This window comes from Anolis sagrei, chromosome 2 (assembly GCF_037176765.1).
Source record: "Anolis sagrei isolate rAnoSag1 chromosome 2, rAnoSag1.mat, whole genome shotgun sequence".
NCBI classification, from domain to species: domain Eukaryota; kingdom Metazoa; phylum Chordata; class Lepidosauria; order Squamata; family Dactyloidae; genus Anolis; species Anolis sagrei.
This window is the reverse complement of record NC_090022.1, coordinates 18,991,673-19,019,392: the sequence shown is the minus strand read 5'-3', so window position 1 is coordinate 19,019,392 and position 27,720 is coordinate 18,991,673. Positions and strand designations below refer to the sequence as shown.

Sequence of the window (27,720 nt, the reverse complement as noted above, 5' to 3'; positions counted from 1 at the left end):
AACCAAAATGAGCCACTTTATGAGTTATCATAAAAAGCATACAGTGCTCATCTTTCCATTTTAAATAATAAGACTGCAAAATATACTCATTTTACCACCAGGAATCTTCAGTCCCCCATTTAATAAAATGAAAAAATAGAATGTAAATAACGAATTCCCTAAAAAACAAATAGAAAGCAGAAGACTTACTACTGAGTAACCATGCCTAGTGCCAGGGTTGTTAAGCCTTGTCTCTGCCTAAGACACAGCTAATTTAGGATTTTCAGAGGCAAACTATTTCCGACAGACCGCTTAAGACTCTATTACCAGCTTCTGTTTCCTTGGTTGCCCGAACCATTTATAAACCTTGGGACACAACTCAGCTACCTATTATCTCTTCTAACAGAGATTACCGGTATGCCATTAAATCCCTGCTCAGCCATAAAGCTCACTGGGCATCCTTATAAAAGGCATGGCCTCCCAGCTTAAAACAAAATAGGGCACTTCTGTTTCCTGGAGAAGAGGCTGAGACCTTCCTCGCCAACATATTTTCACTACCCCAAATTATTTATTATTAGGTTTCTACAAGTTGCCATCCTTTAAATTTCTGAAATCTAAAATCAGAAATTGTACACATAACACATCTTTCTTTTGTGGTGGTTCAGTGTACATAAACTTTGGTTCATAACCAAAATTATTTAAAACATTATGTAAAGTTACTGTCAATATATGTGTATAACATGTATATGAAACAGATGAATTTCACATATAGATTTTATGCAAATATGGGTATTCCAAAATCTGAAAGCCAGAACACGTCTGGGTCCCAAGCATTTTGGATAAGGGATATTCAGTCCATATCTCTCTCCTCAATTTAGATTCAGATGAAGTTTTTCTTCTGTCATTAAGATATAACTAACAAAACAAATACAGTTACACAAATTTAAACAGCATACAACAAAAAAGAAAGGTTATTCTGTCTATGTCCTCGAAACAATGGCTGAACACAACAAATGTAAAAATTATCCTCCTCGTCAAACAACAGAAACAGATAACCCCTGCGACAATTCATAAATATCAAACGTTTGACCTGTTGCAAGAGTCAAAAGGAAAATGCAAATCCAACAAAGCTAGATATACATATGCTAAACTAGAGTGTGAGTGAGTATAAGTGTGTATATATATACACAGAAGACAATAGGCAGATCCCAGGGACTGATCTGAAATTTCATGGTTTAGGTTTTTTCTCTCTCATGAAGTGCTTCCAGGCTCACAAATTTCTGCTCCCATGTGATATGTCCACTAGGCTGTCAGCTTCCTGTCCTTTAATATCCAGCACTTACCACTATGCTCAATTTCATATTCTGATGCTCCTCCCTCTAATATCTACAGATGTGGAAACAAGCCTTCCCTGTGTTTTGTTTCCTTCTCCTTCACACCCCACACCAATTTATTAATCTATATCTCTATCTCAACCTTTCACTCAAAAGTGAAAATATGTATGCATGTCTGTGATTTCCAAGATGGCTCCCAAATCCAGAGCAGTGTATATACCATCAATGATGGAACTGGATCAAACTTGACACACCGCCACCACCACCGGCAACAGGCTAAAACCTTTTTATTCAGGCAGACTTAGAAAGGTTTTTTAATATCGTCAGGAGCTGCTGTAATTTAATATGCCTTAAATGATAATTAATACATACATATTTGTATATTTTAAGTTGTATTGCAATGCTTTTAGTCATAAGCCTCCGTATGGAGAGAAAAAGCAGGATATAAATAAATATAATAATAATAATAATAATAATAATAATAATAATGTGAAGAGCACCCCCACTGATGAATGGCCATTGCTAACACCTGAGCCTCCAGGATCAGCGATTAATCCAGAATCACCCCCAAACTGCCCGCCTGTGTCTTCAGGCAGAGTGTAACCCCATCCAGCACAAGGTGAGTCCCTATACCATGAATGACCAGGAGTACCCCTATCTTGTCTGGATTTAGTTTCAGTTTGTTAGCCCTCATCCAGTCCATTACAGATGACAGGCACCCGTTTAGGACCAGGACAGCATCCTTAGCTTTGGGTGGAAAGGAGTAATAGAGTTGGGTGTCATCTGCATAGAAATGGCACCAAACTCTGAACAACCTCTCTCAGCGGTTTCATGTAAATGTTAAACACCATGGGTGACAGAATAGATCCCTGAGGGACCCCAAAGGCCACCAGCCAGGGAGATTTATTTATTTATTTATTTATTATTTGGACTTATATGCCGCCACTCCCCTGGGGCTCGGAGCGGCTTACAAGAACGGCTAAAATCTAACACAATTTAAAAACAATTTAAAAACAGCAATATCAAAAATCAAAGACCTGTCAAAACAGGTATGTCTTACAAGCCCTGTGGAAACCTGAGAAGTCCCGCAAGGCACAGGCTTCAGGTGGCAGAGTATTCCAGAGTGATGGTGCCACTGCTGTAAAGGCTCTGCGTCTGGTTGCTGTTAGACGCAAGGTCTTGACACTGGGAATTTCCAATAGATCTTGGTCCTCAGAACGGAAGGATCTCTGGGGTTGGTAGGGGGTGAGGTGGTCCCTCAGGTACATCAGCTCCAGACCATGCAAGGCCTTAAAGGTGAGTACCATCACTTTGAAAGTGATCTGGTGCTCAATTGGTAACCAATGCAGCTGTAGTAAGATTGGTGTTATGTGGCATCTCATCGGAATTCCCGCAAGAAGCCGAGCAGCTGCATTTTGTACCAACTTGAGCTTCCGGATCACCGACAGAGGAAGGCCAATGTCGAGGGCGTTACAGTAGTCCAGTCTTGAGATGACCATAGCCTGGATCACCGTAGCTAGGTCGTCCCTGGACAGGTAGGGGGCCAGCCGTCTAGCCTGCCGCAGAGTTGAACAGGTATCCCCCAGCACCACTTTCTGCATTCGGTCCTCTAGGAAAGAACGGAGCCAATGTAAAATAGTGCTCCCTAGCCCCATCTCAGTTGAAAGGATACCACGGTTAATGGTACTGAACGTTGCTGAGAGGTCCATGTGAACCAACAGGGACACACTCCCTCTGTCTAGCTCTCTTTGTAGATCATCCGCTGAGTTGACCAATGCAGTTTCAGTTCTGTATCCAGACTGAAAGGGTTCCAGAAAATTGGTATCTTCTAAGAAACTGTGGAGCTGAGAGACTACCACTCTCTCCAAAACCTTGCCCAGGATGGGGAGATTTCAAACTGGCCATTTATTATTTAATTGAGTAGGGTTCAGTGCTGGATGTTTTAGCAAAAGGTTTTACTACAACCCCTTTAAGGTGAGCTGGAAAAACAGTACCTCCTAATCTCATCCCAGCAAGACGAGCCAGAGGATGATGGGAGCTGCAGTTTACCCAAATCCTTATGCAATTACTTTTTCGAATGTTTATCCTTACCAAATGCCTAAACTAGTTTATTGTATACATTGCTTCCCAACATTCGTTCTTCATTTTAGTCACCCTCCCCTGGACACATTCCCGCTTGTCAATATCTCTCTTGAATTGTGGTGCCCAGAATTGGACACAATATTCCAGGTGTGGTCTAACCAAAGCAGAATAGAGCATGGGTAGCATGATTTCTCTAGATCTAGACACTATGCTATTGATGCAGGCAAAAATCCAATTGGCTTTTTTTGCCGCCATATCACATTGTTGACTCATGTGATGTGGCGGCAAAAAAAGCCAATGGGATTTTGGCCTGCATCAATAGGAGCATAGTGTCTAGATCTAGGGAAGTCATGCTACCACTCTATTCCGCTTTGGTTAGACCACATCTGGAATATTGTGTCCAATTCTGGGTACCACAATTCAAGAGAGATATTGACAAGCTGAAATGTGTCCAGAGGAGGGCGACTAAAATGATCAAGGGTCTGGAGAACAAGCCCCATGAGGAGCGGCTTAAGGAGCTGGGCATGTTTAGACTGAAGAAGAGAAGGCTGAGAGGAGATATGATAGCCATGTATAAATACGCGAGAGGAAGCCACAGGGAGGACGGAGCAAGCTTGTTTTCTGCTTCCTTGGAGACTAGGACGCGAAACAATGGCTTCAAACTACAAGAAAGGAGATTCCATCTGAACATGAGGAAGAACTTCCTGACTTTGAGAGCCGTTCAGCAATGGAACTCCCTACCCCCCCCCCCCCAGAGTGTGGTGGAGGCTCCTCCTTTGGAAGTTTTGAAATAGAGGCTGGATGGCCATCTGTCAGGGGTGCTTTGAATGCAATTTTCCTGCTTCTTGGCAGGGGGTTGGACTGGATGGCCCATGAGGTCTCTTCCAACTCTTTGATTCTATGATTGGGCCACAGTAACGCGTGGCAGGGGATGGCTAGTATACATATGGATGTGTGTGTGTGTGAATTATATCTATCTATATCTATGGCTGGATGTCTGTTTGTCAGGAGGGCATTGGTTATTCTTTTCCTGCCCTGGTGAAGGGAGTTGGATTGGATGGCCTTAAGGCAGCATTTCTCAACCTGGGGGTCGGGACCTTGTGGGGGGGGGATGCAAAAGGGTGTCAGAAGGATTGCAAAAGACCACCAGAAAACACAGTATTTTCTGTTGGTCATGGGAGTTCAGTGTGGGAAGTTTGACCCAATTGTTGGTGGGGTTCAGAATGATCTTTGATTGTAGGTGAACAATAAATCCCAGCAACTACAACTCCCAAATGTCAAGGTCTATTTTCCTCAAACCCCATATTTGGGCATATGGAGTATTCGTGCCAAGTTTGGTCTGGATCCATCAATTGTTTCAGGATACAGTGCTCTTTAGATGTAGGTGAACTACAACTCCAAAACTCAAGGTCAATGCCCACCAAACACTTCCAGTACTTTCTGTGGATCATGGGAGCTCTGCGTGCCATGTTTGGTTCAGTTCCATCATTGGTGGAGTTTAGAATGCTCTTTGATTGCAGGTTAACTGTAAATCCCAGCAACTACAACTCCCAAATGAAAAAAATCAATCCCTCCAATCTCATTCAAAGTATTCAAATTTGGGCATTCTATGATTCTATGATGGGAGCTGCAGTTTACCCAAATCCTTATGCAATTAATTTTTCGAATGTTTATCCTTACCAAATGCCTAAGCTAGTTTATTGTATACATTGCCTCCCAACATTCGTTCTTCTCCTACCTGTCCCCCTCCTCTGTTCCCTTCCCGCCGAAGAGGAACTAATTCCAGCTGAAAAGCCTTGCTTAGGGCTCCCAAAAGAAGGAACTTCCGGTCAGACCAGGCATGGGCAAACACACCTGGGACAGACGAACCTAGTTAGGAAAACCTCAACCACAGACCCATGAATAGGAGGAAACTCTACAGCCAAATCCCTTTCTATCTTCAAAGCGGGCTTCTTCTATTTCTGTTAGAAAGAACAGGAAGATCGGGAAATCCAAAAAAACGGAAGTGAATCCTATGGTTGTCTATACCTTCCTAGCTCTAAGAACTCGCACCTCTCCAAAATGGCGGCGCTTCCGGTCCCTTCAGCGGCAACCACCCAGCGAGGGGGGGAGGGGAATGCCTTCGTCGCCGCCGACTTCCCCGGCGTTTTCTCTTTCTCGCGGGACGGCCCTTTCCTCCCCGAAGTCTTAGGAGGCTACGAAGCCGTCGCAAGGGGGCGAAACGGCCGCCTCCCTCGCGCCTCGGAGCGAGTTCCTCCTGGAAGTGTTGCCGTCGTCTCAGGCTCGCCCTCACTGCGCATGCGCAGCCAGCCCCTTGCTCAAGCCCCCGTTTCCTACATATAGCTGTCTACGTTAGTGCCTGCCTGGGATTGTTTCCCTATCATATCAGTACCCGCCTCGAGATGTGATATAGATCGTGGACATTTGACGATATTAAAAATATGGCCGGCATCCTATTATAAAGTCTTAAGGACTCGATATTAGTCAAGCCCCGGTAGGGGGGTTTGGCAGAGCCACGCATGCGCACTGCTTACTCGTCGCAGGCTAGGCTTTTTCCCCCTCTTTGTGACGTCATTAACGCTCACGCAAGCTGGCGAACAGAAAGGCGAGGAAGTCTTGAGCCGCCATGACACTTGAGGGCATGTCGCTTCCGCCATCTTTGTTTCGGTTCCCCGCACATTCAAGCAGACAGCGTTTCCGCTTCCGTTTTTCCTTCCTAGCCATTGTACAGCCTGCAGAAAGATAGCAGTTTCGACACTTCTTTGAATGCTACCTACACTGAGTGGGATTTGCACTTTTATGAAATATTTATTAGCATTCTCTGCCAGAGAACTCTAAATGCCTTGTAATAAAAGAACTCCTAGGGGTAGCCTTGCAGCTGCAAAGCCTGGCTGTTGCTGCCTGGAGGTATCCCTTGTCTGGGAGGTTGTGGTGGACAACTCTATATAGGGACCATATAAAGATCGATCACAATGGAGGAGACGTGGTTTTTAAAAGGGAATTTTCAGATATTTCCCCAATGCCCATATGTCATGATTTACGACCATATTGGCCTATTTCTGCAGTAGGCCTTTGTTCACAGAAAATGCTGATTGTTTGAGAAATCAGTGCTCCAAAGAAGAAGTTACTATTCAAGGATAACAGTATATCCGGACAAAACCAGCTAGCTGTTTGCTAGATAGAACCCCCAAGTTTCCCAGTCGCTCTGGAGCCATGTTTGCAACAGACTAACAGATAAGATACAGTTATGGTCAGAGAACAATGGACCATAGTTATGTTATAGTTGTGCCATTGTTAGGATCCCACGTGTGCTATAATGTCAATCAAAATCATAAACAACTAATGAACAACTGCATAGCTAGCTTAGACCAATGAAATGATTTGTCTTTGGGAACCAATGAAAATGTATATTCCATTTACTATAAATGTTTTGCAGACCCATTGGGGGTGGCGATGATGGCGGGGGGGACCCGCCATTGACTGGTCTGCACTTCAGCGGAGAGTTCCGCAGTTCCTGGTTGTCACAATTGGAAGAAACAGGTGAAATGTGCTCCAACAGGCAGTTCAATAACAAGACTGCACTCAGCCTTTCCTCGCTTTCCCTTCTGCCTGCCTTGTAACATTCCCCTAATAAAAGTACTTGAAACTTGCAACTTTTTATCTTCCCGCATGCTACTTTTGTATCCTTTCTTGACTCTAACAAAATAACATTGCAATAAACCTTTTTTTTTGGGCTCCGGAGAGCCGTGAGCCCGCGGGAGGCGCCTCCCGGACCCCGGATCTGTGTTCGCCCAATCAGCGGATACAGAAACCGCCATTTCAGACCCCCTTATCCACGAAAACACCTAAGATGGCGGATCGCCGCCGTTCCAATTTTATAATTTTCTACAACTAATTCTAAGACTAACTGTCATCTCCCTTTTCTCGTTTTGGGCTCCTTCACCCGGGAAAAATTAGTTTTGTTTTAAGTATTTTATCTTGCAGAGAAACAGCTGATTGTCAATTTGACTGGGTTTTCCACTCCTCCGCGGCAGCGCTCACTCCCGCTTGGATCCAACAGCCAGGGACCCACTGCGGCCACTCGCAGGAGTCCCGGAAAGGCGGCCAGGCATGGACCCTGGCCCCTGATCAGGGAAATGTAGTTTCCCAAAGGACATTGCCCCACCACTTGCAGTTTGGAAATTCTCTTTGGACTCTTTTGCCCTCACTTATTGACTTTCTGCCTTATTACCTTGGACTGTTTCCCTGCCACACTTTTGGACACGAACCTCAGACCGGGCTTGCCTGGAAGGACAAGCAGCCTCAGCCTACATGCGCCTTCACCAAGAAGACTATGATTCCGACAAAATGAAATGCATTTATTATTGTTATTGTTTCTAATAAACTTTGCTGGGATGGGGATGGGAATTCACTCATGAAATGTATGAAGTATGTGAAGCATATAAAATGTATATAGTGGAATATCATATAAAATGTACCCTGACTCCCCTCCCCACCTTTTCCCTCTGAACTTCGCCCCAAAAGGAATGTGACCCAAAGATTACTGCCAACAGAGAGGAAATCCTTTGTCCTCCAAAAACCAGTCCATATCTACATTTGCATGGGCCCGTGATTGATTCTGTCTCGAGGCTTGTTTTCAGAGCAGACAATGAGATGAGAGATGGGTCAACAAGACTCAGGAAGAAAGATTGATTAACTCAATTTGTGGTGTTTGTTGATCCCCTGAGGTCCGAACGCCGTCAATAGCCCCTTCTTTCACCTTTTCATATTTTCTCCCAAATCCAATCATGGGCCGGGGGAAACCCATTGTCCCCCTTGTCTGCCACTCCATCGATAAGAACAAAGGCCCAGTAACAGCTGGCTGATGCCCCCTGGGGCATCCCATTTCCCCCGGATTGCCAAACTTCGTCCCGCCTCCTGTCTGCTGATTGGACCATCTTCGGAGGCGCTAGGAGGCAGCAACGCTTGCTGATTGGTCAAGAGGCGGGACATGCGGCCAAGCCTCCTCCCAGCTGTTCCGGGGCCAGCCAATCAGGGCGAAGCCGGCTGACAGAGGGCGGGTGGGATTTTCAAACTGTTTTGCCTTTGTTCTGACTGTATAAAAATGCCTGGAACTTCTGTGAATGTATGCTTGTATGTGAACTATCACTTTTCAGCTGAATTGCAGAAATAAACGCTTCGGTCACTGGATACCTCTTCAGCCTCTGGTGAGATTAATTCTTAATATTTTGCGCTTTGGATTGGCTTTCGCTGGCTGCTCACCGAGGTCAAAAGACCCCTTTAGCGGTCTTCAGGGATCTCCCCCGCTGGGAGAGCCCCACAAAAGAGCTCGATATCAGCGACAAACCCTTTGATCGCATCCCTGTATGCTTGTTTGTCGTTATTGCTATGGCCACGCAATAATAAATAGTTTTTTGCAATTTAAAGGATTCAACTTTCGTGGTGTCCATCCTTGCCCTCCCTATTGGAAAGGGGGCTTCTGCCTTTTGGGAAATATTCTGGTTTCGTTGCCCCTACAACAGATCAAACGATACACCAATGCTGCCACCAATATTATACCTGGATCACTTAATGGATCCCGCTAGCTGCCAAATCAAATTATAAAGACTTATTTACTTATTTACTTTTGTTTAACAGGGAGAAACATAAACTGTGTAAGTTTTTGTCTGTATAATGGATGATGACTGAGAAATATTGAAACTGTTCTTCTGTTTGGTTATGCTGCCAACTTTCTATTTTTAGTGCTGAGGGAAACCAAGTAACATTTCTTTATGTTACAATGCTGTTCGATCTCGCTTTAGAGAGGTTATATTTTTATCTAATATATTCACACACAGTCTGTGGTAGTGTGAAAATAGAATAACAAGTTTATTAAACAGTCTTGAAAGTATTTCAGGTACAAAAAGCTTATCGGTTGCATTAAATAGTACAGTTTTCAGTTTCAGTCACAAATTCAAAACTGGGAATTTATATTTTCCCCTCAAAATAGATTCTTCCCTACAAACAGCGCAATACCTCAGGGACTGTCTAGCTATAGTCCTTCCTATGAAGTAACTATCTAGAATCTATTTCCAAGTTAGACTTCTTCCTCATTCTTCACTGCTATTCCTAATCTAAAACTGCTCTCTCCTAACTATCCGCTCCAACTCCCTCCTCTAACACACACAAGCCTCCAGATTTTAAAACGCTACTTTTTTCCTGTCAGCTTTTCCAAAGGTCCGCCCCCTTTCTCTACACCAATCCCCCTTTCTCTACACCAATCCCTCATAGGTCATCCAATCCAACCCCCTGCCAAGAAGCAGGGATATTGCATTCAAATCACCCCTGGCAGATGGCCATTCAGCCTCTGTTTAAAAGCTTCCAAAGAAGGAGCCTCCACCACACTCTGGGGCAGAGAGTTCCACTGCTGAACGGCTCTCACAGTCAGGAAGTTCTTTTTAATGTTCAGATGGAATCTCCTCTCTTGTAGTTTGAAGCCATTGCTCCCTCCTCCCTATGACTTCCTCTCACATATTTATACATAGCTATCATGTCTCCTCTCAGCCTTCTCTTCTTCAGGCTAAACATGCCCAGCCCTTTATAATGCTGTGTAAACACATATAATGCAGTGCCATATAATGCAGTGTAAACACATAAAAGGCAGTTCAATTGAATTTATTCGGGTCTACACACTGACCTTATAATGCAGATTCAAACTGTATTACTTGGCAGTGTGGATCTAGCCTATGTCCTCCAACACAGTTCCAATAATGAAACAATGCATTTCCTTTAATGACGAGAATCGAAGGTGAATATGCAAGGAATCGAGGCAGGGCTGTGCTGCAAAGCAAGGGAACTTTAAATATACCTACAATGTAGAATGAATTCTATTTATCAGCAGTCAGCAACTCAATGCTGTGGGAGTTGTAGTTTTACAAGATCTTTTGCCTTCTCTGGCAAAGAGTGTTGGCATCTCACCAAATTGCAACTCCCATGGGATATTTTGGGGTTGAGAGTATGTGACTCTCCCCAAGCCACTAAGTATGTTTCCATAGCCAAACAGGGAATTGAATCCTGCTTATGGGATCATGGTAGTTGTAGCATTGTTAGATATTTGCCCAAGGGTGCTGTTGCCTTCCCATACTACAACTCCCAGGATTCTATAGCATTGAGCCATGACGGTTAAAGTGGCATCAAACTTCTTGCATTCTATATCCTAAGAGGAAAAAAAACAATCCCTTTCTTACCCTTTCTGTGACCTTTTGTACCATTAAGCACATACTCTCCATCATCTCAAACACTGCTGGACTTGCTCACCCCTTTGTTTGCTCTCTGGCCCCTGGTTTTGCTTGCTAGGGTCTTTCGGGATTTTAGTTTCACTCACAGAATGGACTCTAGACCCCAGAGGACTGAACATTTTGCAAGCGTGGGACAAAGGTGAACCTCACCGGATGTTGGTAGAAGAGGCTGGTGCTCAGAGCCAACTCCAGCGGTAATTCCCGCAATGGAAGGACCGTGGTACTATATCTTCTACCTGTACGGGGTCTTTGTGGATGCTTTCTCCTTGTGCGAAGACCCTGTGAAGTTGCAAGCAAGTGAACTAAACCGAGATCAGGTAACAAAAGACGTATGGGAGATGGGTACATGGATGGGTGCTGCTGAAATCAAATTGCTTCTCCAAATAATAAACATCTCAATAGATTGGCGGCAAAAAAGGCCAATGGGATTTTGGCCTGCATCAATAAGAGCATAGTGTCTAGATCTAGGGAAGTAATGCTACCCCTCTATTCTGCTTTGGTTAGACCACACCTGGAATATTGTGTCCAATTCTGGGCAACACAATTCAAGAGAGATATTGACAATCTAGAATGTGTCCAGAGGAGGGCAACTAAAATGATCAAAGGTCTGGAGAACAAGCCCTATGAGGAGCGGCTTAAGGAGCTGGGCATGTTTAGCCTGAAGAAGAGAAGGCTGAGAGGAGATATGATAGCCATGTATAAATATGTGAGAGGAAGCCACAGGGAGGAGGGAGCAAGCTTGTTTTCTGCTTCCCTGGAGACTAGGACGCAATGGAACAGTGGCTTCAAACTACAAGAGAGGAGATTCCATCTGAACATGAGGAAGAACTTCCTGACTGTGAGAGCTGTTCAGCAGTGGAACTCTCTGCCCCGGAGCATGGTGGAGGCTCCTTCTTTGGAAGCTTTTAAACAGAGGCTGGATGAGCTATTCATTGAAAAACTATAGCAAAATGTTCACATTTTCTATGCTTTTATGATAGAACCAATTAGGAAATGACATTTATAACCCAGGAACAAAAATCATGTTGCACAGTGTTATATAGAGGTTATATCTGACACCAGAAAGGCTTTTTAATTTGTATAAAAGTAGATCCAGTAATTGTTGGTAATATCAGGAAAATGTTGGGACATTATTTACCGTATGTGGTGGTCTTGTAAAAAGACCCAGAAGTATTGGAGTCAGATACACATAATGCATGTAGACAATGTAAAAGTTAAATTCACAATGAAACTAGAACTGTGTTCGTTGGGGACGCTATACAGTCTCCTAGAAAATAAACTATTTTATATTATTATTGCAGCGAGAATAATCTATGCTCAGAGATAGAAAGAACTAGATATAATGTATATAAGCTGTATGTTGGGGCCGGGCTGGTAGCACAACTGGTTAATCACAACTCGCAGCAATATGTCCCCAAACGCACTATATTAGTGATCTAGGTTTGTCTGCACCTCTCATCTCTCTCCAAAACTTTTACCCTAGTTATATGTCACCTTGTCATACCCAGCATTATTTTTAAATTTTAATTACTACATTTGGCCCAGCCATAGGTTTTTAAATGTGTCCTGTTATTCTTCATGTTTATTGCTTATTTTCGGCTTATGAGTTTATTTATTGTTTTGTATTACTGTTGCTATTGTTTATTGTTGTATTGTGGGCTCGGCCTCATGTAAGCCACACCGAGTCCCTTGGGGAGATGGTAGAGGGGTACAAATAAAGTTTTATTATTATTAATCTGCAGCAATAAATCACTGCCATGGAAAGGTGGCAAGTTTGAAGCCCGAGTCAGGGTTGAGTGCCCAACTGTTAATAGCTGTTAAAAAAATATCTGTTTTAAAAATGCCCAGCTCACTGTCAACCTAAGCAGTGCAAAAATAACTGTGAGCTGTGAGTTGAGGAATTAGGGACCGCTTAAAGCGGGGAGGCTAATTTATGACACCATAAAAATGCCGGAGAGCAAGGAGGAAATACTACGATCAAAAAGGCTCGACGTCATAGTGGACGAAGCGACAGCTCCCCTTGTGGCCGAATCGAGCAACCTCCAGGATCCGAAATGGAAGAACCGAATGGCCTCTATCTGTCTGTATGTCTTGTATGTCAAAAACGGCATTGAATGTTTGTCGTATATATGTACACTAGCCGTCCCCTGGCACGTGTTGCTGTGGCCCACATGGGGGTTCTTGTGGGAGGTTCGGCCCAATTCTATCTTTGGTGATGTTCTGAATGCTTTGTGATTGTAGGTGAGCTATAAATACCAGCAACTACAACTCCCAAATTTCAAGATTCTATTTTCCCCAAACTCCACCACTGTTCACATTTGGGCATATTGAGTCTTTGTGTAGAGTTTGGTCCAGATCCATCATTGTTTGAGTCCACAGTGCTCTCTGGATGTAGGTGAACTACAACTCCAAAACCAAAGGACACTGCCCACCAAACCGTTCCAGTATTTTGTGTTGAGCATGGGAGAACTGTGTGCCAAGTTTGGTTCAATTCCATTGTTGGTGCGGTTCAGAATGCTCTTTGATTGTAGGTGAACTACAAATCCCAGGAACTACAACTCCGAAATAACAAAATCATTTTTTTGAGTGAAGGACATACATTGGGTTGTTAGCTGTCGTGTCCACATTTGGTTTCAATTCGTCCAGTGGTTTTTGAGTTCTGTTAATCCCACAAACGAACATTACATTTTTATTTATATAGATTGTGATCCGCCCTGAGTCCCCTTCGGGATGAGAAGGGCGGAATATAAATACTGTAAATAAATAAATAAATAAATATGTTGCAGAGAAAGGTGTGAAACAGAACAATTTAAAGCAGCCGTGGATAGTGAGATCTGGGCTGCAGACAGTGAAACCCAAGATGCAGATACAAAGCCCCATTAAGCAGGTGGCCAGTACTGGTAGCAGGCCATCTGTGGATCCAAGTTCCTGGCAAGACAAAGAAGTTAAACCCAATGTTCCCAATCAGGAAATCTGACCAAGTTGAAAAAGAAGCCACCAAAGTAGTTTATTCAAGTCAGATGAAAAGGATGCCAGCTTGCGGTAAGCCACAGAAGGAAGCTGAGATCCTAGGCAATAGTAAAACAGACATTTTTATACAATTTGTCGGTTTGAATTTACTATTTCCATCCCGCTGGGTCTAGCTTTCTCTGTATATATGAGTTTTGTATGTGTATATATGTGGTTTTGCACATGCGTTGTAATGTAATTTTTATTTTTTGCCTTTGTCTCTCGCACTGTGTTTTTCAGTGTTTTTATGAGTGATGGTCACTTGTTGGCTTGATAGGTGTATTTGGTGTGAATTTGTTCAGTGGTTTTTGAGTTATGTTAATCTCACAAACAAACATTACATTGTATTGTCGAAGGCTTTCATGGCTGGAATCACTAGGTTCTTGTGGGTTTTTTCGGGCTATAGAGCCATGTTCTAGAGACATTTCTCCTGACGTTTCGCCTGCATCTATGGCAAGCATTACCTACCTCTGAGGATGCTTGCCATAGATGCAGGCGAAACGTCAGGAGAAATGCCTCTAGAACACGGCTCTATAGCCCGAAAAAACCCACAAGAACCTAAACATTGCATTTTTATTTATATAGATATATTTATTACTAGCCATTCCCTGCCATGCGTTGCTGTGGCCCACGCTGTATATATGTGTTTTGTGTGTGTATATATGTGTATATGTGGCTTTGCACCTGCATTGTAATGTATTTTTTATTTTTTTGCCTTTTTAAGTCTCTTCTGCTGTGTTTTTCAGTGTTTTTGTGAGTGATGGTCACTCGTTGGCCTGATAGGTGTATTGTGTCCAAATTTGGTGTCAATTCATCCAGTGGTTTTTGAGTTATGTTAAACCCACAAACGAACATTACATTTTTATTTATATAGGTATACTGTACTGTAGTTGTCAGTATCATAAATATACTGGGCCTCACACAGAGGGATGGTATTGCAGCTTCTGGCCACCAGAGGGAGCATGCTTCCAAACAAAACTTTGCTAGGTCTTCCTTTCGGGGGGAGGCCTTATGTTTAGCAATTGAGCAAAACCTCTACTATGTCTTATTTTGGGGGGATGTCTTATTTTTGGGAAAACAAGGTATATCAAGATAAAGGAAACCATGAGTATTGGTCCCCTGAATATGAGAGTTGTACTACTATATAGTCCTATTCAGGAAATTAATAGAATCATAGAATCAAAGAGTTGGAAGAGACCTCATGGGCCATCCAGTCCAACCCCCTGCCAAGAAGCAGGAATATTGCATTCAAAGCACCCCTGACAGATGGCCATCCAGCCTCTGTTTAAAAGCTTCCAAAGAAGGAGCCTCCACCACACTCCGCGGCAGAGAGTTCCACTGCTGAATGGCTCTCACAGTCAGGAAGTTCTAGTTTGTTAGCAATAATTTTATAAGCAGTCTTGGTACGATTTTCTCCACCTTTGCTGTTTTGATTTTGGTATGTAACATGTAAACTAGTCCCAAAAGTAACCCAAATGTCTTTCCTTTGCAGTACCTTGGCAGATGGCTTTTCGTAGCTGCCGCTTCATCGTCCCCTTCCTCATTGAGGACATTTACCAGCCTGGACAGCACTCTATTTAGCATGACACAGAGCAACGACGCAGAGCACCTGCAACTGCGAGCGGCCATCCGGTTGTAAGTGTCCTTCCCTCCAAACCACCTGTCTGCTACTTCAAATTGCAAGCTGCCTTTTCATGGCCCTCCAACCATCCGAAGATAAGCAAGGGCTGCAGGTGTCCCTCCAAAAGTGGGAAAACAGCAAATTAAAAAAGGCTGGATTACCTTCCTACCAAAGTGGTACCTATTGATCTACTCACATTTGCATGTTTTTGAACTGCTAGGTTGGCAGCAACTAAACCTAACAGCAGGTGCTCACCCCGTTCCCTGGTTTTGAACCATCAACCTTTAAGCACCTCAGTGGTTTAACCACTTCGCCACCAGGGTGCCATATATGTGTTGTGAAATGTAGATGTATTTCTGAGAAGTGGCTTTGGGGAAAGTCCTTGATGTTATCTTAGTCCTTTTATGGAGCTCAACCTGATAGGAATAGATTTTAGATTTCAACTTCCTCCCCTAGGAACGGCAGCCAAAAATACAAAATGCCTGAGGAATGTGGTATAATTCACTCTTTGGGCAATACACTGAATGACCCAAGGTTTTTTCCATGTTAGGGATCCTTAATTCCAGGTTGAGTCCAGGGAGCTTTGACCCTGTACCTTATTTGCTATATCCTGGCCCTCCCTTATGCAGCTGTCTGGTAATGATGGGTCTTGCAATCCAACATAACTAGAGGCTACCTAAACCCTCCAGTCTGATGAGGATGGGAGAAATAGTCCGAAACATTGGTGAAATCAATAGTAAGGCAGTCATATCCATTCTCCTGCAGCTCTATTTACATTGGTTTTTCCAGTTATTTTTCCTGCTTGTTATTCATCCACACATAACTTTGTTCTCTGTATTTTTCTTTCCCAGGAAGACAGGCCAGTGTGTTCCCAAATCATGGATTTACTTGCTTAAGGAAGGGAGTGCTGATCTGGCAACAGAAGGTGAGACCCAACCTCAGTTTTGAAGCCATTTGCGATGGACAGTCTGCTAAACCTGCCCATTGCATCATCATCAGACTTGGTGGGCAAACACAGCCTCATTCGTCACTCCTTCCCCATCCCTCTTGCGCTATTAAACTATTTGTTTCTGGTTCCACTCCTGCAGGTCGACCCCATATGAAGACAGAACTGTTCTCCGCCAAGTGTCCGGACTCCATCATTGTCCAGGAAACAGACCAAGACTATCATAGAATCCTTTTGTATTGTGAGTATGTTGCCCAGATTCCTGAATTTAGTTGAAAGGTGAAAAGTGATATTTGAGAGGATGTGGCAAAGCTTGAAAGAGATTACCCTTTTTGGATAGCAACCATGCAAAATCTTGTACTCAGAATGGTCACTAGGAATCATCACCCTAGAAATAATATTTCTAAACTTTGGGTAGTGATGTTGGGACCCAACTATTCCCAGTGTACTTCTTGGATTTGGTGATACATACCAACATATCCAATGATTTGTCTGATTTCACAAATTAAGCAGGGTCTGGATTGACTTGTACATGAATGCGATACCATCAGGATTTGCAAAATCTGAAACATGAACAAGCTCAGATTTGACAATATTTATTTATTTTGTGTCAGAGGCATTGCATAAATCTATATAAATAAAAATGTAATGTTTGTTTGTGGGATTAACATAACTCAGAAACCACTGGACGAATTGCTGCCAAATTTTGACACAATACACCTAACAGTCCAACGAGTGTTCATCACCCTTAAAAATACAAAAACAAAAAAACAACCCAGCAGAATGGACTTAAAACCCCACAAAATACATCTCATATATATATATATATATATATATATATATATATATATACACACACACATACACACACACACACACACACACACACATATACACATGCACACATATATACACATATGTATATATATCCAAAAAAACATATGTATATATATCAAAAAAACCAAGATTATGGCAACAAGAATGATTGACAACTGGAAAATAGAGGGAGAAAATGTGGAGGCCGTGACAGACTTTGTATTTCTAGGCGCAAAGATTACTGCAGATGCAGACTGTGGCCAGGAAATCAGAAGACGCTTACTTCTTGGGAGGAGAGCAATGTCCAGTCTCGATAAAATAGTAAAGAGTAGAGACATCAGACTGGCAACTAAGATCCGCCTAGTCAAAGCCATGGTATTCCCTGTAGTAACCTACGGATGTGAGAGCTGGACCTTAGGGAAGGCTGAGCGAAGGAAGATCGATGCTTTTGAGCTGTGGTGTTGGAGGAAAGTTCTGAGAGTGCCTTGGACTGCGAGAAGATCCAACCAGTCCATCCTCCAGGAAATAAAGCCCGGCTGCTCACTGGAGGGAAAGATACTAGAGACAAAGTTGAAGTACTTTGGCCACATCATGAGGAGACAGGAAAGCCTAGAGAAGACAATTATGCTGGGGAAAGTGGAAGGCAAAAGGAAGAGGGGCCGACCAAGGGCAAGATGGATGGATGGCATCCTTGAAGTGACTGGAATGACCTTGAAGGAGCTGGGGGTGGTGACGGCCGACAGGGAGCTCTGGCGTGGGTTGGTCCATGAGGTCACGAAGAGTCGGAGACGACTGAACAAATGAACAACAACAATATATATCCAAGCACACACATATATACACATGCACACATACATACATATATGTACACAAATATGCATATAAACAAGCACACACATATACACAATATACATATACACATATAAACACACAAATATAAACACACTTATAAACACATCTACTCACACACATATGTGCACACATATATACCATATATATATATGCAAACACACATTTATACACAGATACACAAATATATACACACACAAAACACCTATATACAGACTGGGCCACGGCAACGCATGGCAGGGGACGGCTAGTAAGTATATATAAAAATATTTCATTTATATTCATTTCATTATGAAAAAAAAAGTCTCTACAACTTGTATAATTACTTCTTCTCCTTCCCCCCGTTGTGCTATCCCTTGTGCTCCCCATCTTCGGAGTTCTTCTTTTCTTTATGCTCCCACCAGAACCCAATTTCTTCTGGTGAGGGTTGGTTCCCATCTTCTTTCCTTAATGTTTCTTCAATAAATATTTTCCATATACTTTCAAAATCATTATCCTTCCTTAGGCCTTTTTTAACTTTTAGATTGCATGTTAGTTTATCATGTATTGCTAACTAGCCACCCCCTGCCACACATTGCTGTGGCCCAGTCTGTGTATATGTGTTTTGTGTATGTATATATGTGTGTATGCGTGTGTTTATTTTTGTGTATATGTATATATATATATGTTGTTTTGTGCATGTGTTGTAATGTATTTTTAATTTTTTGCCTTTTTAAGTCTCTTCCGCTTTGTTTTCCACTGTTGGAAGAGACCTCATGGTCACTCGTTGGCCTGATAGGTGTATTGTGTCCAAATCTGGTGTCAATTGATCCAGTGGTTTTTGAGTTACGTTAATCCCACAAATGACCATTACATTTTTATTTATACAGATTTCCACATTTCCCTGTACTATTCTTCTATCTTAATTCCCACCTCTCCTTTCCAATAAATAAGTATAAAATTGATAAAAATAGAAGCACAAGCAGCTAAATAATTTTTGACCAAAAACGGGCAACAGCAACTGCATTGTCTGTAGCCTTAAACAATTTTTCCTCTGTGCATGAGGCAGGGCATAATGGGCAAGCATACAGATGCAGAGTTGTTTGTTCTGCTCCCCAGTCATGTATAAATATGTGAGAGGAAGCCACAGGGAGGAGGGAGCAAGCTTGTTTTCTGCTTCCCTGGAGACTAGGACGTGGAACAATGACTTCAAACTACAAGAGAGGAGATTCCATCTGAACATGAGGAAGAACTTCCTGACTGTGAGAGCCGTTCAGCAGTGGAACTCTCTGCCCCGGAGTGTGGTGGAGGCTCCTTCTTTGGAAGCTTTTAAACAGGGGCAGGATGGCCATCTGTCGGGGGTGATTTGAACGCAATATTCCTGCTTCTTGGCAGGGGGTTGGACTGGATGGCCCATGAGGTCTCTTCCAACTCTTTGATTCTATGATTCTACAAGGTGGAGGATTCTTCTAGGTAGTGCCATTTTGCCTGGTTGTCTTTTGATCTGCCCACTCCACTTCTGACTCTGTTGACAATACAGAGGCAAAAGAAACAATGGTCTGACTTGATATAAAGTAGCTTCCTCTGTTTGGTTTGAGCTGGGACTCCCTTTCTTCTCCAGCTCGTGTCCTCCATCCTGTTGAAGATTGCATTGAGGATTTCAAGGACAAGGCATCCTGCCTTGGAATGGAGGAATTCCTTCTTATCCCAAGGACCCAAGGTAGGTATTAGTAAATTAGCAGAAATGATGGACTCTCTTTCTCTGGATATCTGCAAAAAGAGTTACCTGCTGGTGATATTCTAGCTGGATTTCCTGCATTGAGTTGGACTTCACGGCCCATGAGACCTCTTCTAAAACTAGGATTCTGTAAAATGTCCCACTTTTGATTTTGTGAAATTTCCCACCTTTCACTCTGCACAGCTGGTGGAGGCAAATCCATTCCCGAGTTTACTCCAAACTTTAAGGTAGATCTCCAAGGCACTCAAGCTCTCCAGAGCAGTACGTGTGAAAAAGATCTTGGAGTCCTCGTGGACAACAAGTTAAACATGAGCCAACAACGTGATGCGGCGGCAAAAAAAGCCAAAGGGATTTTGGCCTGCATCAATAGGAGTCTAGTGTCTAGATCCAGGGAAGTCATGCTACCCCTCTATTCTGTTTTGGTTAGACCACACCTGGAATATTATGTCCAATTCTGGGCACCACAATTGGAGGGAGATGTTGTCAAGCTGCAATGTGTCCAGAACAGGGTGACTAAAATGATCAAAGGCCTGGAGAACAAGCCCTATGAGGAGCGGCTTAAAGAGCTGGGCATGTTTAGCCTGAAGATGAGAAGGCTGAGAGGAGACATGATAGCCATGTGTAAATACGTGAGAGGAAGTCATAGAGAGGAGGGAGAGAACTTGTTTTCTACTGCCCTGGAGACTAGGATGCAATGGAACAATGGCTTGAAACTACAAGAAAGGAGATTCCATCTGAACATTAGAAAGACCTTCCTGACTGTGAGAGCTGTTCAGCAGTGGAACTATCTGCCCTGGAGTGTGGTGGAGGCTCCATCTTTGGAAGCTTTTAAACAGAGGTTGGATGGCCATCTGTTGGGAGTGCTTTGAATGCAATATTCCTGCTTCTTGGCAGGGGGTTGGACTGGATGGCACACAAAGTCTCTTCCAACTCTATGATTCTATTATTCTTTGGGGAGATCAATGCGGGCAAAACGTCAGGGAGAATGCTTCTGGAACATGACCATACCACCTGGAAAACTTACAGCAGCCCAGTGATTCTGGCCATGAAAGCTTTCGACAACAATAATAATTGCACAATATTGCTCTTCAACATGATAACGTAACCCTCTGCTAGCAGAGATTTATGCTCTGCAGTCCTGATGCAGGAACATGGCCAGTGTTTTCCAGGCACGTGTCTAAATATTGTGTAAATCAGCGCTCTTTCTCCTTAGTTACCTGGACTGTTGTTCTGCAAACACTCATGTGAGGTGGGCTAAATATAGGATGTCATATAGTCATTCCTTTGAAGGATTCATGTGAACTACAAGGGCCTGTCTGGGAACAGAGTCACTGATATTGAGAGAGAAAGCTAAAAGAAAAGTTTCTTGTATTGTCGAAGTCTTTCATGGCCAGAATCACTGTGTTATTGTAGTTTTTTTCGGGCTATATGGCCATGTTCTAGAGGCATTCTCTCCTGACGTTTCGCCTGCATCTATGGCAAGCATCCTCAGAGGTAGTGAGGTCTATTGGACCTAGGAAAATGGGTTTATATATCTGTGGAATGACCAGGGTGGGACAAAGGACTCTTGTCTGTTGGAGCTAGGTGTGAATGTTTCAACTGACCACCTTGATTAGTATTTGATGGCAGTGCCTGGAGCAATCTTTTATTGAGAGGTGATTAGATGTCCTTGATTATTTCCCCTCTGTTGTTTTGCTGTTGTAATTTTAGAGTTTTTAGCGTAGAAGGCTAAAAACCTGGTAAAACTATAACTCCCATGAATCCATAACAGTTAAGCTATGGAATTTAAAGTGGTGTCAAACTGCATGCTGGCAGGAGGGTGTTAGGAGTTGTAGTCCTCCCAAGGAATTTCTCCATTCTCTGGCTAGAATATTTTGAAGACTGTGTTGTTGAAGGCTTTCATGGCTGGAAGACTATAAAAATGTGAACAGTGATGTAGCATCACAGTGTTGCGGCTCATTTTGTCTCTTCCTCCCAACAACTGAGTTGCAAGCTCAGGTTTGTGGGGGTTGGTAAATGTGAATAAACAGAAACATTACCACAGTTTCTGAACCATTAGTGTAATGCAGTATAATAAAGTGTCACTCAGGCTTGTGTAACAAGTAACAATATCTTTACTTCCATTCAAAAGATCAAACAGGGCAACAATATATACAGCAGTCTCCCTGAATTCACAGAGAACAGAGGGAATGAACAGTCCTTTTAAAATAGTCTTTAAAATATGCTTCATGCCTTAAAATTATTAGGCTTCAGGGAGCTGGCAGGCATGTCCTTCCAATTTCCAGTCAGCAATCTCTTCACTCTCCAAAGTGAAAGTGGCAGTTAAAACCGTTTGTCTCTCCAGCAAGCCAGATACAGCAGCCAATCAGACCTCTGCCCCCTGGCATGCTCAGCCAATCAGCTGCCAACATGTCTTTCCAGTCAACCCACCACATCATGACGTCTCTTTTCAAATCCTCACAAAGTTCACTTATAAATTCCAAAGGCCAGTCATATATCTTATGTGAAAAACAACACACAAATAAATATCATATCAAAATCTTCATATGCATTTGTCCTCTCTCCTGTCTTTTTCAGAGTCTTGTGAATTCCAAGATGTTTGACCTTCAAGCTTATAGGTAAGAAAAATAATCCTTCACCCCCTCCTCTTCATTCATACTGGGTTGCAAAACCAGCTCCACCTCAGTGTTTGTTGCCCGAAGCAACTGGCATATAGCCACACTGTAGAATTAATGCAGTTTGACACCACTTTAACTGCTATGGCTCATTGTTATGAAATACTGGGGTCTATATTTTACTAGAAATGGCTAAAGACCAAGGAAAGGAATGGGGAAAAGAAAGGAAAAGAGAAAGGAAAGAGGAAAGAAAAGGAGAAAGGAAAGGGAGAAGAAAATGAAAAAGGAAAGGAAAGGAAAAGAAAGGGGGAAGGAAAGGAAAGGAGAAAGGAAAGGGGAAAGGAAAGGAAAGGAGAAAGGAAAGGAAAAGGGAAACAAAAGGGGGAAGTAAAGGAGGGGAAAGGAAAGGAAAGGGAAGGGGGAAGGAAAGGAGAAAGAAAAGGAAAAAGGAAAGGAGAAAGGAAAAGGGAAACAAAAGGGGAAAGTAAGCGAGTGGAAAGGAGGGGAAAGAAAAGAAAAGGGGGAAGGAAAGGAGAAAGGAAAAGGCAAACAAAAGGGGAAAGTAAGCGAGAGGAAAGGTGGAAGGAAAGGAAAGGAAATGAAAGGAAAGGGGAAACAAGAGGGGAAAGTAAACGAATGGAAAAGAGGGGAAAGGAAAGCAGAAAGGAAAGGGGAGAGGAAAGGAAAGTTAACAGAGTAAGGGCATCACTTTGAAGGCAGACTTTGGGCGATTCTTGGGTGTGTTTTTTGTGATCCTGCTCTCAGTTCAAGTCAGGGCAGCAATGAGGTTCAACAGGCTTAGCAAGTATGTCAGAGGAACTGAAGCTGAACCAGAGAATAAAATCCTGCAATGTAGCTCAAGGCTTGACAGAAGTAAAGGAAGTGCTTGGGGTGGTGGAAATTATGCACAAAATCCCCATTATCTCCCTCAGATGGGATAGCCATTGATATTGGACTAAGAGTTGCAGTCCAAAAAGTAAAATTTTACAATTTTCCTTTGTCAAATTGGTTGATGTCGCAAAGATTATGTAGAATACATTGCCATGTATATCTCAGCATAAAAGGGAGGGAGGGAGGGAGGGAGGGAGGGAGGGAAGGAAGGAAGGAAGGAAGGAAGGAAGGAAGGAAGGAAGGAAGGACGAAAGAAAGAAAGAAAGAAAGAAAGAAGAGTGTGGCGGTGTCTTTAAGATTAAGATTCATTTCAGCATGAGTGTTTGTGAATATACACACAGTGATTCCCTCCATATTTGAAGTTTTGACTTTTGCAGATTTGATTATTATAGATTAGATCTAAAATGTTCTTTATGTTGTTGTTTATTCGTTCAGTCACTTCCGACTCTTCGTGACCTCATGGACCAGCCATAACCACCCTCAGTTCCTTCAGAGTCAAGCCAGTGACTTTATTCTTTATAGCAATCCCTAGTTTCTCCAATGTGATTCCATGGCCAGCTTTTTCCAGTCATGCTGCCTTTAAGGACCTAGAGATTTCTAGAGAGAATACCTCGAGGATAGAGTTGTGCTAGAAAAAGCTATTATTATTATTATTATTATTATTATTATTATTATTATTCCTATCTCGCTTAAAACGAGACGCAAAGTGGCCAACAACAAAAGGGACCACTTTGAACAGGGACCACTTGACCAGGGACCACTTTGACCAGGCAGCACTTGACCAGGGACCACTTTGACCAGGGACCACTTTGACCAGGGACTACATGACCAGGGACCACTTTGACCAGGCAGCACTTGACCAGGGACCACTTTGACCAGGGACCACTTTGACCAGGGACTACATGACCAGGGACCACTTTGACCAGGTACCACTTGACCAGGGACCACTTTGACCAGGCAGCACTTGATCAGGGACCACTTTGACTAGGCAGCACTTGACCAGGGACCACTTTGACCAGGGACTACATGACCAGGGACCATTTTGACCAGGGACCACTTGACCAGGGACCACTTTGACCAGGCAGCACTTGATCAGGGACCACTTTGACCAGGCAGCACTTGACCAGGGACCACTTTGACCAGGGACTACATGACCAGGGACCACTTTGACCAGGGACCACTTGACCAGGGACCACTTTGACCAGGCAGCACTTGATCAGGGACCACTTTGACCAGGCAGCACTTGACCAGGGACCACTTTGACTAGGCAGCACTTGACCAGGGACCACTTTGACCAGGGACCACTTGACCAGGGACCACTTTGACCAGGCAGCACTTGATCAGGGACCACTTTGACCAGGCAGCACTTGACCAGGGACCACTTTGACCAGGGACTACATGACCAGGGACCACTTTGACCAGGGACCACTTGACCAGGGACCACTTTGACCAGGCAGCACTTGATCAGGGACCACTTTGACCAGGCAGCACTTGACCAGGGACCACTTTGACCAGGGACTACATGACCAGGGACCACTTTGACCAGGGACCACTTGACCAGGGACCACTTTGACCAGGCAGCACTTGATCAGGGACCACTTTGACCAGGCAGCACTTGACCAGGGACCACTTTGACCAGGGACTACATGACCAGGGACCACTTTGACCAGGGACCACTTGACCAGGGACCACTTTGACCAGGCAGCACTTGATCAGGGACCACTTTGACCAGGCAGCACTTGACCAGGGACCACTTTGACCAGGGACCACTTGACCAGGGACCACTTTGACCAGGCAGCACTTGATCAGGGACCACTTTGACCAGGCAGCACTTGACCAGGGACCACTTTGACCAGGGACTACATGACCAGGGACCACTTTGACCAGGGACCACTTGACCAGGGACCACTTTGACCAGGCAGCACTTGATCAGGGACCACTTTGACCAGGCAGCACTTGACCAGGGACCACTTTGACCAGGGACTACATGACCAGGGACCACTTTGACCATGGACCACTTGACCAGGGACCACTTTGACCAGGCAGCACTTGATCAGGGACCACTTTGACCAGGCAGCACTTGACCAGGGACCACTTTGACCAGGGACTACATGACCAGGGACCACTTTGACCATGGACCACTTGACCAGGGACCACTTTGACCAGGCAGCACTTGATCAGGGACCACTTTGACCAGGCAGCACTTGACCAGGGACCACTTTGACCAGGGACTACATGACCAGGGACCACTTTGACCAGGGACCACTTGACCAGGGACCACTTTGACCAGGCAGCACTTGATCAGGGACCACTTTGACCAGGCAGCACTTGACCAGGGACCACTTTGACCAGGGACTACATGACCAGGGACCACTTTGACCATGGACCACTTTGACCAGGGACCACTTTGAACTGGCAGCACTTGAACAGGGACTACTTGACCAGGGGCCACTTGACCAGGGGCCACTCTCCAACATTACTACCAAAAGGATTATGAATCAGTATTTGGTCAACTTTAGATTTAGTTTGGGGTGCTGATTCAGAAAATTGCATTGGATAGACCACATCAACTCTAGTTTCTGATACAGAACATATACCATGGTCGGAGACAAGGAAGGAGTGGCAGGTGGCATGAAAGGAGAGGAAATAAAAAAAAGGGGGGGGGGAAGAAGCTCATGGACCAGATTTTCACCCTTGCAGCCCACTGGAGGTCCACAGACCACAGGTTAAGAACCACTGCTTTAGGAGTACAACTCCCAGAATCTCCCATACAGCATGCCGACTTGGGAGTTGTAGTTATTTTTCCAGGTTCTGAGCAGCAGTCCTACACTTGATCTGATTAATCAGTGTGCTAGCCCAACAGCTTGGTCAAAAGACTAAGAAAGTTAAGTCTTATGGGTGTTTGCCAAAGTTGCCCCATCTATGAGTATACTGCCATATAATGCAGTCTACACTGAACATATAATGCAGAATCAAACTGCTTTATGTGGCAGTGTAGATAAGGTCTTTATCATTCTTCGGCTCCTGGACAGAACTAATGTTGGTTCTAATCATGGTTAGAAGACTAAGAGCCTCTTTGTGGATTCAGAAGTTGCTTCCCCGCCATTTGTGATTTCTCTCCCCTCTTTTTCCTTTTGAGGGAGCCAAAGCTCAGGATTACATCTTCAGTTAATGCTAATGCCACTATAGTTTCCCCTAAATCTCTCTGTATGTGTCTTCAAATTGCAAATTGCCTGCTGACATCAAACCCATTTCTTATGGTTTTCTTCAACAAGGCATACTCAGAAGTGTTTTTTTACCAGCTTTTTCATCTGAAATTCACCATTGGCCTCCCATCCATGTACTAACCTTGCTTGGCTTCCAAAATCAGGTGATAATCTGGTGCTTTTAGGATATTTCATAGAATCATAGAATCATAAAGTTGGAAGAGATCTCATGGGCCATCTAGTCCAACTCCTATTTTGTTTCCGCTCCTTTCACACTGCCTGCCACTCCTTCCCTGTCGCTGACCAAGGCATATGTTTTGTATCAGAAACTAGAGCTGATGTGGTCTATCCAATGCAATTTTCTGAATCAGCACCCCAAACCAAATCTAAAGTTGACCAAAAACTGATTTATAACCCTTTTGGTTCTAATGTATTCTGATGAAATTTTATTGTCTGCATTTCGTATTTTATTTTGCTGTATTGTATTTTTGGGCTTGGCCTCATGTTAGCCGCCCCAAGTCCCCTTTGGGAGATGGTGGCAGGGTACAAATAAAGATTATCATCATCATCATCATCATCATCATCATCATCATCATCATGTTGGAGAGTGGTCCCTGGTTTGGGCTCCAAGCCAACTTCTTCCCAAGTTTGGAAACTCTTACCCAAAACCAGCCATGGTTAACATTTCAATAAATGCAGAAGTAACACTGCACCATTGTTTGGTTTGCAAAAGCAAAGTTACCGACAATCACAAGAAGGAAAGAACACAACACAAAACTGCAGTGTGTTCTTAATCTCACTGAGAAAGGAATCCTCTGTCTTCCAGAATCTCCTGACCAGATCCTATTTTCTGGTGTTAACATCCTATTAAACACAAAGTCTCATTTTCTTTCATATTACTCTTCCCCACCCCCATTCATTTCCTCTTTCATGTCTTTCTTGTTCTCTCATCAGCTCCAGCTCCGTTGTGGCAGGAATTAATCATCCATGGGAAGTTGAGTTGCCTCGTTTTCTCGGAGAGCGGATTTCTTCACACGTCTTGTCAAGTTAAATAAAATTCCTTGCATTGTGTCTAGCTTTGCCTCTCTCCCAAACTGGAAGGGATAGGCCAATGAATGACATCAGAGGCCAAGAATGGTGACATTGATGGAGGGTGTTGGTGGCTGAGAATCACAAGATTAGAGCAATCACTGCTTGAAACACAAAGTTGCTTGGAATGATTATAATAAAATTGATCTTTGCACAATCCAGTCTTAAATGACCTGATCTGGCCTTTGAAGGTTATGTCTGCAATGTAGAATGAATGCCAGTTTGACACCACTTTAACTGCTATGGCTCAGAAAGCTTTTGTGTGTGTGTCAGGAGTGAGTTCAGAAAC

General features: G+C 43.6%; 2 protein-coding genes across 7 annotated transcripts in view; one reads left to right on the top strand and one right to left on the bottom strand.

Moving 5' to 3' along the window:
- BAG6 (BAG cochaperone 6) overlaps window positions 1-5,735 on the bottom strand; it is a 45,232-nt gene extending 39,497 nt beyond the window's left edge. For 3 of the 6 annotated variants that reach the window (XM_067463305.1, XM_067463309.1, XM_067463308.1), the window contains exon 1: window positions 5,448-5,735. The gene's annotated coding sequence lies outside the window, so the exon portion shown is untranslated. Of the gene's footprint in view, window positions 1-189; window positions 254-5,133; window positions 5,237-5,423 lie in introns of those variants that run through there. The other 3 variants (XM_067463306.1, XM_067463307.1, XM_060759970.2) reach the window with 3 other exon arrangements.
- Window positions 5,736-10,787: 5,052 nt separating this feature from the next.
- APOM (apolipoprotein M) lies at window positions 10,788-27,413 on the top strand. The gene is made up of 7 exons (XM_060759465.2): window positions 10,788-10,989; window positions 15,174-15,316; window positions 16,154-16,227; window positions 16,391-16,489; window positions 19,514-19,612; window positions 22,208-22,248; window positions 27,297-27,413. The coding sequence occupies exons 1-6, from the start codon at window positions 10,879-10,881 to the stop codon at window positions 22,231-22,233; spliced, it is 552 nt and encodes a 183-aa protein (XP_060615448.2). The 5' UTR covers window positions 10,788-10,878; the 3' UTR covers window positions 22,234-22,248; window positions 27,297-27,413.
- Window positions 27,414-27,720: the final 307 nt, after the last annotated feature.

What these genes read in the sequence shown, in the direction of transcription:
- APOM (XM_060759465.2), top strand. Translation starts at nt 10,879, where the DNA reads ATGGAAGGACCGTGGTACTATATCTTCTACCTGTACGGGGTCTTTGTG. An exon ending in CTGCGAGCGGCCATCCGGTT is followed by an intron (nt 15,317 to 16,153) that starts GTAAGTGTCCTT and finishes TTTCTTTCCCAG; the next exon opens with GAAGACAGGCCAGTGTGTTC. An exon ending in TGCTGATCTGGCAACAGAAG is followed by an intron (nt 16,228 to 16,390) that starts GTGAGACCCAAC and finishes CCACTCCTGCAG; the next exon opens with GTCGACCCCATATGAAGACA.